The sequence below is a fragment of the Protopterus annectens genome, chromosome 6.part0 (genome assembly GCF_019279795.1).
Source record: "Protopterus annectens isolate FY-2018-M chromosome 6.part0, PAN1.0, whole genome shotgun sequence".
Taxonomy (NCBI): domain Eukaryota; kingdom Metazoa; phylum Chordata; order Ceratodontiformes; family Protopteridae; genus Protopterus; species Protopterus annectens.
Window position 1 is genome coordinate 1,512,571,373 of NC_056737.1, and position 12,900 is coordinate 1,512,584,272.

General features: G+C 45.2%; 1 protein-coding gene across 2 annotated transcripts in view; it reads left to right on the plus strand.

The window, feature by feature from the left end:
• DDX18 (DEAD-box helicase 18) overlaps positions 1 to 12,900 on the plus strand; it is a 516,018-nt gene that overhangs the window by 351,795 nt on the left and 151,323 nt on the right. For both annotated transcript variants that reach the window (XM_044074977.1, XM_044074978.1), the window contains 2 exons: positions 7,865 to 7,978; positions 8,146 to 8,202. In XM_044074977.1, coding sequence (XP_043930912.1) covers positions 7,865 to 7,978; positions 8,146 to 8,202 — 171 coding nt within the window. The remainder of the gene's footprint in view (positions 1 to 7,864; positions 7,979 to 8,145; positions 8,203 to 12,900) is intronic.

Consider the following 12,900-nt stretch of genomic DNA (forward strand, 5'->3'; position numbering starts at 1 on the left):
TGGCTGAAGATTTGATCTCTTTAATCAGGGGTTCCCAACCCCCACCCAACAAAAGGCCTAGACAAGAGGAAGATTATGCCTCCTCGGAACAAGTGTCTATTTCCTCAGGCTCCTCTGAGGACCAAGATTACTCCTTCTCCCCTTATGAAGATTCTGATGCTGAGGATTCTATTCCCTCAGCTTCTCCCCCTGAAGATTACTCCTTTGGGGAAACTTTACACACTATGAGGGAACATTTTCACTGGGAAGGTCAGGACTACTCTGACTCAAAGAAAAGGCTCAGAGAGTTTCTTTTACTCCCCCAGCACAGACCTCTTGCCATCCCCCCAGTTTTAGACATTGTGGATGATGTTTACTTAGAATCCAGTTTGAACCCAGATTCTCTGCCTCCTGCTCCGGCCAAACCTGACAGATACTATAGAGTGCCTAATTCCCACAAATTTCTTTATAAAAGCCCTGTTGCTGATCCAGAGACTACCTCCCAGGGTCCCAAAGGGGCTAAGGCTTCTATCGCGAAAAATCCTGTACCCTCTGAAAGGGACTCCAGAGCACTAGACAGGTGGGGGAAAAAGGTTTACACCTCAGCCACTCTAGCTATGAGGGCACTAAATTGCCAATTTCACATGCTTAAATATCAGCAATTTCTAATGTTTCAGTTAAAACAAAAAATGAGCACACTCCCTCAACAGTCTGAATTGAAAGAAATGCAGGATCTGTTGCATGCAACTGAACAGGTGGGCAAACATACTTTACAATGTGGGTTTGATTCTTTGGAGGCTTCCTGCAGAGCAGCTGTCACTGGGTCTGTTATACGTAGGCATGCTTGGTTAAAGGAACAAACTCTGCCTGATCATGTTAAAGCAAAGCTTCTAGATGCTCCCTTACAGCAGGATGTTCTTTTTGGAGTTAAAGCAGAAGAAGTCTTAGAAAATGGAGGATAAGGCAAAATCTATGCAGACAGTCAAAGATTTCCTGCAGGTACAGCCCCCTCGCTTCAGCAGAAATTGGCCAACAAAAAATTGGTCCTTTCCAGCTACTGACAGACCACAGAGGGGTAAATACAGATGTCCAAAAGGCAGAGGACAACCACAAGCCCAGTACAAACCTCGCCAATGGGGCACAGCAACACAGAAGGGAGGAGAAGACAGGTCCCAAACTACCAGAAGGCAAACTCAATGACTTGCACCTCATCTGGCCAAGCAACACTCTCTTGGCAGCCCCCTTGGGAGGAAAACTCACACTTTTTTTATACAGCTGGCACAGTGTCACAAAGGACAAATGGGTCCTAGACATAATTTCACGAGGATACAGATTCCATTTTCACACCGTGCCAATGAAAAGAGGAATGCCAAACCTGCCACAAAATCAATGGGCAGAGGCACAAAAACAAATTTCAGCTCTCATGGACATGAGAGCCATTCATCTGGTACCTACTCGAGAGCAAGGCCAAGGATTTTACTCGAGACTCTTTCTAGTTCCCAGAAAGGACAATGCCTGGAGACCAGTTCTGGACCTTTCAATTCTAATCACCTTCTTAAAAGTACCCAAATTCAAGATGCTAACACTACAGCAGCTTCTTCCCATGTTGGGCAAGAAAGCATGGCTAGTAACGTTGGACCTCAAGGAGGCATACCTGCATGTCCCTATCAGACAACGTTGCAGAAGATACTTCCGTTTCATTGCAGGTTCAACCCATTACCAATTCTCTGCACTGCCCTTTGGCTTATCTACTGCGCCCAGGGTCTTCACAAAATGGCTGGCACCAGTAATTGCATACTGCAGACAAAGAGGAATTCAAATATACCCATACCTGGACGACTGCCTCATCCAAGCAGAAAGCAAGGACATCCTCTTACAACATCTGGCTTTTGTAAAACATCTTCTAAGTTGCCTGGGGTACACAGTAAACGTAAAGAAATCAAAACTAGTACCCTCACAAAACATGACACTCCTGGGTGCCAGCTTGAATACAACGGCCCAGAAGGCTTATCTGACGCCAGACAAACAACTACAACTGACTCAATATTTCAAAACAATGGCAACAAAGACCCAATTACCTGCAAGAAAAATTCTGCAGGCCTTGGGCTTCATGGCATCTTGCATACTACTAATACCATTTGCAAAGCTGCATATGAGGAAATTACAGTGGTACCTAAAAAGCGTATGGTCTCAACACAGCCATAGCTTGGACACAATGATATCTCTCATTCCCTGCCTACGACAGAAGTTTCTATGGTGGTCACAGGCATGTCACCTCATCAAGGGTCAGCCTTTCACCTTGCCCCCAGCCAGGCAAACTATGACAACAGATGCATCGGACTACGCCTGGGAGGCACACATGGCAGGACAGTGCGTTCAAGGCGTATGGACTGCAGATCAAAGGAATTTGCACATCAATCAAAAAGAGATGCTAGCTGTACAGAATGCTCTGACAGCCTTTAAGAATCTATTACATCCAGGACAACTTACAATAAGGACGGACAACACCACAGTAATGTGGTACATAAACAAACAAGGAGTTACACACTCCTACCCTCTATGCAGGCAAGCAATGACCTTGTGGAACGCAGCTCTGGCTTACCAAGTTCAGTTACAAGCTCAATTCCTGCCAGGAAAAAAGAACACATTGGCAGACGACCTCAGCAGAAACATCATGGATCCCCACGAGTGAAAACTGGATCCACAAGTCTTTGCAATGATAACTCAAAAATGGGGCCTTCCAGACATAGACCTGTTTGCCAGTCCTCAAAACTATCAACTAACAAGATTTTGTACAAGGACACTTCACCATCAAGCTTGGAAAGTGGACACACTCTCATTCAGTTGGAAAAACCTGACCCTATATGCCTTTCCTCCATTGCCTCTCCTCACAAAGGCGCTTCTGAAAGTCAGAAAGGAGAGACCACGACTGATACTCATAGCCCCAGACTGGCCACGCCAGCACTGGTACCCACTATTGAGGAATATGGCCCAGGGCCCACCTTGGATTTTACCACAAATGGCCCATTTGCTCACACAGCAAAACAATCAGATTCTTCACAGCCAGCTCAAAACCTTAAATCTGGCTGCATGGCAAATCACCTAAGCATCCAGCCAGCTCCTCTTTCCCAAGCAGTTATGGAAGTTATTCTGGAAGCTAGGAGGCCCAGCACCAGAAAGGCCTATTCGGACAAATGGAAAAGGTTTTGTGCCTGGAACCAAGCTAAAGGCCAAAACACACTTCAACCTCACATGCCTCATATTCTACAGTATTTAACTGAGATGTTGCACAAAGGACTTTCTTTTTCTTCCATTAAAATCCATGCATCAGCTATTTCAGCCCACTACAACATGGATCCACCCTTATTTTCGCATCCACTTCTAAGGCAGTTCCTCAGAGGGGCAAAAAACATTAGGCCCCCCAGGAGAGCACCTACACCAACATGGGTCCTCAATTTTGTTCTGGAAAAACTTGCGCTTCCTCCCTTTGAACCATCTTTCTCTGCAGATCTACAGTTCCTATCATGGAAGACTGCCCTGCTGCTAGCAATAACTTCAGCTAGAAGAGTCTCAGAGCTGCAGGCACTAATGGCAGTGGAACCTTTCCTCATTTTCCATCAAGACAGAGCTTCTCTACGAACTAATCCTTCCTTCATGCCTAAGGTGGTTTCCAGTGTGGCTTTAAATCAAACCATCCACTTACCCACCTTCTTCCCAAATCCACAGAACAAAGGAGAAAGACTCCTGCATTCCTTGGACATTCACAGGCAACTTCGTTACTACTTGGATAAAACTAAGGCTTTCAGAAAATCTGACCAGCTCTTTGTATCCTATGCTACAGCTTCACAAGGTAAGGCTATATCAAAACAAACCATTTCCAAATGGATAGGACATTGCATTCGTTTTTGCTATACCCATCATGGAAAACCAGTTCCTGCTACCATTAGGCCCCACTCTACCAGGGCAACAGCTACATCTACAGCCTTCCTCAGGGGGGGTTCCAACCAAGGAGATTTTGGAAGCTGCAACTTGGAGTTCAGTACACACCTTTGCAAAACACCATCACTTACCACTTTACTCTAAGACTAGAGCTGGCTTCGCCACTGCAGTTCTGCAGGGCCTTCTAGCCTCCTCTAACCCTCTATAACTCCTCCACCCATCCTTAGCTTTGGGATTCTACCCAAGCGTGATGACTGCAGCAGGGTAACACGATGAGCATAGTACAGTTTTGTACCTACCATAAATGTAGATGTTCGAGTGTACACCCTGCTGCAGTCCAGGTTACCCTCCCTCCATTCCCTCTGATCTAACTGGCTAAATCTCTACAATGCCTTCCTGATGTATTTGCTTATAGCTGGAGGGATTTTGTGTTTGTGTAAAACATTACTTAATTTGGTACTAATTACTGTCCACCTTTTGTAGGGGCACCTGACATCTGGGGCAAGAAAAACTGAAGAAAATGGCGTCGGATGCATTATATATACTCCTGGCGCTGGAAGAAGCGACAGCAACCGACGCAGGACCAAGACTTTAGAATTCCGGCCGACTGCGGGACCACCTGACGACAGGATAACCCAAGTGTGATGACTGCAGCAGGGTGTACACTCGAACATCTACATTTATGGTAGGTACAAAACTGTACTTTACCTTCTGGGGTTCATCTCTGCAGTTGTTTGTGTAGAGCTACAGATGAGCCACATAGCCTGAAATGTCTTTGTAATCCGCTGTTTGGAAGAGGAGTTGACATTTCCATTCCCCCCCAAAGAATTGAAATGGTAAATGACTCCCGTTAAGTAAGTGAAGGAAGGTCTTTGTTTGCAGTTCAGTTGGGGCATACATTGGGCATCATAATGGTGAAAGGCTTGTGGTTTCCTTTCAAGTTGAGTTTTATATAAATCTGAAAGGTGTTAGCTGTGAAAGTGGTCCTGAAAAGCTCTAATTGGCTGAAGCAATTTCCTGTGGTAACTTTCAGATGACACCATATTGATCTCTAGTACATTAGTAAGCACGGGCATTACTTTCCTACAGAGTTGTTCAGAGTTGTGTTTAGGCTGTTGTATTGTCAGTGGCATCCACACCACTGCACTTCATTTTTTGAAATGCAGTTTTTGTAGCAGACTTGCCTAACTGTATGATTCACTTTCCTCTTGAGTGGTGGTTGATTTATTCTAGTATTCAGCTACTGGTGAACTTAACTCTGGCCTTGGCTTTTTGCCTAATACTTGCCTTCTTTTTTTCCCTCATCTCTTCTGATGAGATGAGGTTTGTAAAGTTTGCAAGCAGATACTAGGCATGTGGCTCAGGGGAACATTGAGGAGGCTAGCTCAGTTCCAGTGCAGGTGCTAGACATGTGGTCCAGATCATCATTGGGACAGTTTAGCCCAGTTATCATAAGGGATTGTTTAAGTGACTTCCTCAAAGTCCCACAGTAGGCAAATGGAGACTGTGGGAATCCAACCCTGTACTACAGGAAGCAGCTTATTTGACAACTCAGACTTAATCCTATTTGTTGTCAGAGCTGTGGTATTCGGCATGTCTTGCACTGGTGTCCCTCTGGTTTGAAACATTCTTAAAAGCAGTGAGAAATGAGTCTAAAATCCATTTTCTAGCTCCATTCCAGTAATGTTCTATGCAACAGCAACACTTTTCTGTAATAGAGGCGAGTATAGCTGTTGTCCCCCTACCAGTTCTGATTTCTGGTGTTATAATTTTTAGAAGCCAACAAGCAGTCTAATATAAATTATATAGCCAAACTAGACTCTGTTTGACTTGGGGGGGGGGGGTGTCACCCATACCTGTCAACTGCCTACATTTTTGCAGCTTTCTGCACAATATTTAAAATTTGTCACTAGTTTAGTGCCTTTGTCTTCTCCACTTCCTGTTATTTTTGACCTTGTACAAATTCTTTGCACAAAGAGGTTGAGGGGTATTCTTTCACGTAGCAGTGAGAATGATCATTGAGCCCTTTCTTTCTTTATTTTTCCATGGATTGGCTTTGCTGTAAGGTATTATTGGTTTTTCATGCTATTAACTTCTAACACTTCTTATTTCCAGGCCACTGATCTCAGGTTTCACATTTTTTCAGTCTCCATGGCTGTTTGTGTGATCCAGGGGAAGTCCACTAGCTTAGTGAAGATGTGACTTGCCAACCCTTGGAAATGGAGAGAGAAGTGGAGTCTGCATTAATGCTGACTTGGTGTAATTTGTTTTGTTTAGCAAGCTATTCCCTTTGTGTTTTCCAGAACATTCCCGCAAGGAATTGTGGGGTGGTACTCTAGGTCAGTCCAGTCGCTACAAAGAACTCCATACCTATGCACCCAAGCACGCAGCCTTTCCTCTAGAGAGAGGTTGAGCATAAAATACTCTTCATTCCTCTCATCCTCCTGGGTGGTTACTTCGTCACCCTTTCAGCTAGTTGAACGTGGGTTAACCGAGATGTAGTTAGGATCCAGCCCTCTCCACCTTTTAGTAATTAGTGAAGTATTGTTAGGTGATTTAAGGCATTGCAGTCATCTCCTAAAGCTCTGCCTCTCTTCAACCACAATCAGCTGTTTTAATTTTTGTAATCCTGTTCACTTGTCTATCGGATGGCAGCTTAAGACATCATGGTATTTTTCTATTATCCATTAGAGGGTGTAGCATGATCTCTTCAGCCAGTTAAAAATGTCCATTAAAGCTTTATAGCAGGGATGACATTTCCCTGCAGCATTAGTGCTTCAACAGTGGCAGCTGTGAGACAGAAAAACTGTTATAAGTTGTAAAATGAAAACATGAAAATTAATCAAAACAATAAGCTAAAACGTTGTAAGAAAATACCACCTAATAGGAACAAACAAAAAAGTACTGCTACCAGTATGCACGTAGAATCAAGAATAACTAAAAAAAAAATCAATACAGGTCATCATTTAAAATGCAAACACAAGTAAATTGTTTAATTAGAATATTTTAAGAAAGTGTCATGTGGGGTTTAGTCATGTGTTCGGCATGACTAAATTTCATAGTTAACACACTTCCTACCTTTAGGTCCTTATCCCAACAGAAAACACTAACCCCAGTAATACAGTTCTTTTGGACAAACATGACCTTTGCAGTAGAGCTGATTTGAATTTTCAACAGCTGATCTTCATCAGGGGTTAATTTTTGCTTCAGTAATTTTATTATAAAGTCTCTCTCTTAATGAAAGCATTGTTTTTTTTTTGTGCTGATAGGTCTGTGTAGGTGAGTTGTATTATTACTAATCATTCTAATATGGAGCCTTTCTTTCCAGATATTTGCTGCAAATGAGCTTACTCAGCCAACATACCTCTTAGCTGTTCAGAATTTTGCAAAATGTTACTGATATGGCTCGTACTTTTGCCCTGTCCTTTATTTTTTTTTCTGGAATATCACTCAGGACTACAGGCAGTCAGTAATTAATTTCATAGTATTTATTGTTCAAAAGATGCATGTTAATGCAAATTTTGTTGTTCTGCAACTTTGTGTGTGTTAGAGTAATTAAAAAAAATCCTTATTTTGGGCCTTTGTCCACCCGTTATTTTTGGTTTTGCTCAGAATTTTTAAGCAAACAAGTTAAGAGGTGTACCAGTTTACCATCACCATCAACTGACTTTAGATACATGCCTGATATAATGAGGGAAATATGAAGATGCCTTTTTTTCAAATTGGATTGATAAGCTAGTTGTTATAGTTAAGGTTGATGTTTAATATGTGCTGTGTGGAACTGTAATGTCATTAAAGTCATGTGATGGCAAACTCGGCAGATGTTTTTACTTTATCCATACAGGTGGACAGAAACAGCCCTGTTCATTTCTTGTAGGCATTATAAAGGCAATATGTAGTCCTTCACTTTAATAGGTTTTATATATGTAATTTTGTTTGATTGTAGGAATATATTCATCGTGTTGGAAGGACAGCCAGAGGTATAAATGGTAGAGGGCATGCCTTACTTATATTACGGGCTGAAGAACTTGGCTTCCTTAGGTACCTCAAGCAAGCTAAGGTAATCCTCTGCTTAAAGAATATATTGCGTTGCCAGTAATTTATTTTTGATGTTTTAATTGAACCACTTGTTTGACAGAAGCATTGTTGTGAAATGTTTGATTTAAATGTAGTTAATTTAAGCACAGTTGACAGTTTTGAGTTAGTAATGGTTTCTTTATTTTTCAGGTGCCATTGAATGAGTTTGAGTTTTCCTGGAGTAAAATATCTGATATTCAGTCACAGGTATTGTGCTTATTTTTGTTTGTCACTTTTATGTATGCCTAGAGGAGTACTCTTATCTCAGCTTGAATAAGGACTGCCCATAATAGCAACTTCAAAGAACAATGCCACCACCTCGCAAACCATTTCCAGTACAATCTTCCAGTTCATTACTAACTTCCCCATTATAGAGGACCACTGCCTAACTTGCACCAAAGGCATACATCTCCAAATATATTTGATAGACAACCTCCTGCTAGAATCAGTAATTCAAAAAACCCTTTCTCCTGAGACATGTTCCACTCTCATAAATTCTTCTCTAAAACCCCCACATATAATCTTGGGGGTATCTTGTAATCTTAGACCACCATACTAATTCTAGAAACATTCATACTGACTATGCATTCTCCTTCCATGCACCTAAACTGTGAGACTTCACATCCAGAAGTACTTAAGACTTCAGACAACAGCAACACCACTTCTCCCAAAGTGCAGCTGCACTTGCATGTCACATTGCATGAACTCTGCAGCTTTCTTGCACCCCATTATCCCTGTTGCATCCTTCCTTATCTCATCTTGTCATCTCACTTTTCATCTTACCCTCCCTCTTCTCTTTGCATCTGTCACACTTGTGCTCCTTTCAACTATTCTTCTCTCTGCATTTCTCTCTCCCATTTTTCTGTCTTTTCTCCATGGTAAACTTTTCTGCAACTGTTCTAATGTCTTCATACCTCTCTGTATAATGATATGCTGCTGTCCCTGTAGCATAAGCTATCTCATTCATAATGCCTCCATATTTTCCAAAAGCTCTGTTAAGCATGATGCCATTTTCCATCCATGTTCGGATATTGTAAACTGATTTTTGAACTAAATGTAGCATGTTCTTGTGTCTGTATGTATCTGAAGTAGTTAACTTCATTTTATCTGCAACCTGTGGGTATACGGATCCGTATCGGATCCGAGCCGGCAACTTTTTTTCTAGCATCTGCTCCAAGCTCCGAGCTCCTCCCCTTACACATAATGCCCTACCATCTCCTATCTTCCCTCCAGTTTCGTTTGTCGCGCCAGTAGTGTGCATCGTGGTCTCCTTTGCTGTGAGCTCAGGGATAGTAAGTAGTAATTTTTTTTTGCTGATATCTAGGTGTGTTTGAGTAAGACTTCCCTTCCTCCCCTTGTGTAGTATCTCACCGGAGCTGTTGGAACATTCGGACCCAAGGCCTTCCTCCTCACTGCGCAGACCAGCCAGATCCGAGTCGGTGGCCTCTTCGAGGTTGACTCGGAGCCTATCGGACATGGATATGGACAGGATGATGCGGAGATTTATTCAGACCCAAATTCAGATGGGAGTCTTGCCAGGCCCCTCTCCCTCTGGAGGGGAGACCTCCATGCCTCTTTTCCGCCCCATCTCTCCTTTCCCGATCTGTGCTTCGGCTTCGGGGCTGTTGGATCCGAGGTTTTTCGGACCTGGTAGCTCTGCGTCGATCGTTCCTCCAACCTCGACTCTGGCTGTTACCTTGAGTTCCTCTGATCTGATTTGCTCGGATCCAAGTGACTCTCGGAGCCACGGACAGGGAGTCGGACCTGGGGGAACGGATTCTTCAGCTCTGACCTTTTCGGATCCGATCCGTTCCCTCGGACCTCAGGCTACCCTGTCTTCGGCTCCGGTCCCCGCTTCGGATCCGGGGAGGGCTTCTCCCTCAGCCTTCGAAGTGGTGGAGAGGGTTCTCTCCCAGGGATTGAGACCCCAGCCCATCCCCTCGGATACCACCCAGGCCCCCCTGGATTTGGCAATGACTCCTTCATCCTGTCTCAGGGACATCCCATGCCAGAGGATCCCCAGGTCAATTTCCCGGAGGGAACCCCTACGGCTCACAGATCCCCTTCTGAAAATCCCACTGAAGAGAGTCACCATAAGCGCAAGTTCAAAAGGAGGCACTTGGACTCCCCAGAGTCCCTCACTACTGACACTGACTTAGATGAAGGAGAAGGTTCCCCCAGGTCACCTCCCGAAGACATCTCCTTTGGAAAAATTATGGAGATCCTCCGCCAGAGGGGAGGTTGGTCAGCCCCAAAACCGTCTGGGGATGAGTCAGTGTTCCTGGAGGCCTTTGGCATGGGTCCATCTACTTCCTGGGTGTCCCCACCAGCAGACCCCTTGGTGGACCTCATCACCACGAGGGCAATGAGGGAGCCTGACACTGTAGAGCCCACCCCCAAATGCCCTGACAAGGTTTTATCTCCCCCTTCTGACAGACAACCCTGGTCGAAAGGAGCCCCAGTTGAATACTATGTTGGTCGCAGCGGCTACAAAGAAGGAACTAGCACAGGAGAGTTCCTTAGTCCACCCTCCAGACAAGGAGTCCAGGTCGGTGGATAGGTTTGGGAAGCGCGTATACTCCTCGGCGACTTTTTCTATCCGTGCGCTGAATTATTTGGCACATGTGATTCGGCTTAAGCGAGACCTTGCTAAGGAATTCGCTGAGTCGCCCCCAGAGTCTTTATCGCTGCAGGATAGACAGCTGTTCTCAGCGAAAATGTCTACTCTGAAGTCAGTCTCAAACACATCTATGAGGCTCCTTTCACATGCCATGGAAGGAGCAGCTAGGGCGGCTGGGACAGGTATAGCCATGAGGCGTCATGTCTGGCTCAGATTGTGTCAGTTCGCGGACCCTTTCAAGGCGTTGTTTATTAATGCTCCCTACGATGGGTCTTCCCTTTCTGGAAAGACAGTATGTGACACACTTGTCCAGAGCGAAAAGGATGGAAAGACTTTGTCTGCCGTCGGAGTCCGCTTCCCTATCCCTCAGCGGTCCTTATCTAGGAATCAAAGAGGGCAGAAGATGTGGTTCTGGAAATCTCAGTTTTCCTGGGATTCTCAGGACAGCTATTCCCCCAGAGGCAGAGAGGGACAGGATCGACGCCAACCCAGAGGTAGAGGGGGTCCCAGGAATTTCGGGTCTAGGGAACCCTTCTCTGATAGATACGGTCAGCAGCCCTGAGGAGTTGCCCGACTGTCCTACTCTGGAGGCAGTCGAGGGACGATTGTCCTTACACCCAGTGGCATGGGAGTCCATTATGACAGATCGCCGGGTTCTTCAGATAATATCCAGAGGTTACTCTATTCCTTTCGTTGCCCCTCCAAATATTACAAAACACCTCCCGGATGTTCCACCCACTCACAGGGAAGGCCGCAGCTCTAGAGGTTTCAAAGCTGCTTCTCAAACGAGCCATCGAACAGGTCCCCCCTGATCAGTCTGGATTAGGCGTCAACTCAAGGTTCTTTTTGGTGCCAAAAAAGACGGGGGACCTCAGGCCCATTCTAGACCTGTCAACATTAAACCTGTCGGTAGCCAAACAGAAATTCCGGATGGTCACCCTACAGTCCATTCTACCTTATCTCCGAGAGTGCGACTGGATGAGCTCGTTGGACCTTCAGGATGCTTACTACCACATCAAAATACACAGAAGCTCCAGGAGGTTTCTGTACTTCCGGCTGGGAGCCAGTCATTTTCAGTTCAGAGTCCTACCCTTTGGTCTCACCACAGCCCCAGGGTGTTCAGCAAGGTAGTGGCAGTTGTAGCGGCTCACCTGAGGCTTCGGTGTATTCAGTTGTTTCCATACCTGGACGACTGGCTCTTCACTGCACCTAAATAGCATCACTTATGTCTGGCCAGGGATTATTTCATTTGGTTAGCAGATCTACTGGAAATTACAGTCAATATTCACAAATCCCGTTTGCAACCAGTTCAAGTTCTAGACTTCATTGGGATATGGTTAGACACTTTGCAGATGAAGGTATTCTTAACTCCAGACAGGATTCTACATCTCAGGTGCCACATAGCTCAGATAGCGAACTCCAAGTCTTCAAAGGCAAGCGATGTTTTCTGAGCTCCATGGCTGCCGCCATATCTATTCTCCCTTATGTGCGCCTTCACATGCAGGTTCTTCAGTGGACTCTGGCTGTTCAATGGTCTTGGCTAGACCTGCCCATGGAATTTCCGATCAAGATCAGTCATGTCTGCAGGACATCTGTTCTTTGGTGGTTAAGTTCACCGGAGATATCAAAAGGACACCCCTTTGCGTCACCTCCAGTCCAAACCACAGTGACAACGGACGCCTCCCAACTCGGGTGTGGGGGGGGCACTGTTCAGGAAGGACAGTCCAAGGCACGTGGTCTCAGGCAGAGACCAATTTGCGCATAAATGTTCGAGAGATGAGGGCAGTGCTTTTAGCGTTGGAAGCCTTTCACACAGTCCTCCCTCTCAGATTGATTGCAATTCAGTCGGACAACATGTCAGTTGTCTGGTATATCAACAAGCAGGGGGGAACCAGATCCTACCCTCTATGTCGCGAGGCCATGAGTGCGTGGGATTGGGAGATTTCCACCGGTCTGTTTCTGATAGCAACGCACATCCCGGGGTGCTCCAACATTTTAGTGGACAGATTGAGTCGGGCCATTCTGATGCCTTACGAGTGGTCTCTGAAACAGTCAGTAGCGGAGGAGATCTTCCTTGCATGGGGTCAGCCTTGCTGTGATCTCTTCGCATCTCCTTCCAACACGAAGTGCAGCGAGTTCTTCGCTCTGATTCCCTCACCAGGAGAAGTCCCCAGAGACACTCTAGTCCATGCTTGGCCCCCCAGGCTTCTGTATGCTTATCCACCTTTACCACTCATTCCGAAGTTTCTTCAGAAAGCTTGCTGACTACGGTGCAAAGTGATCCT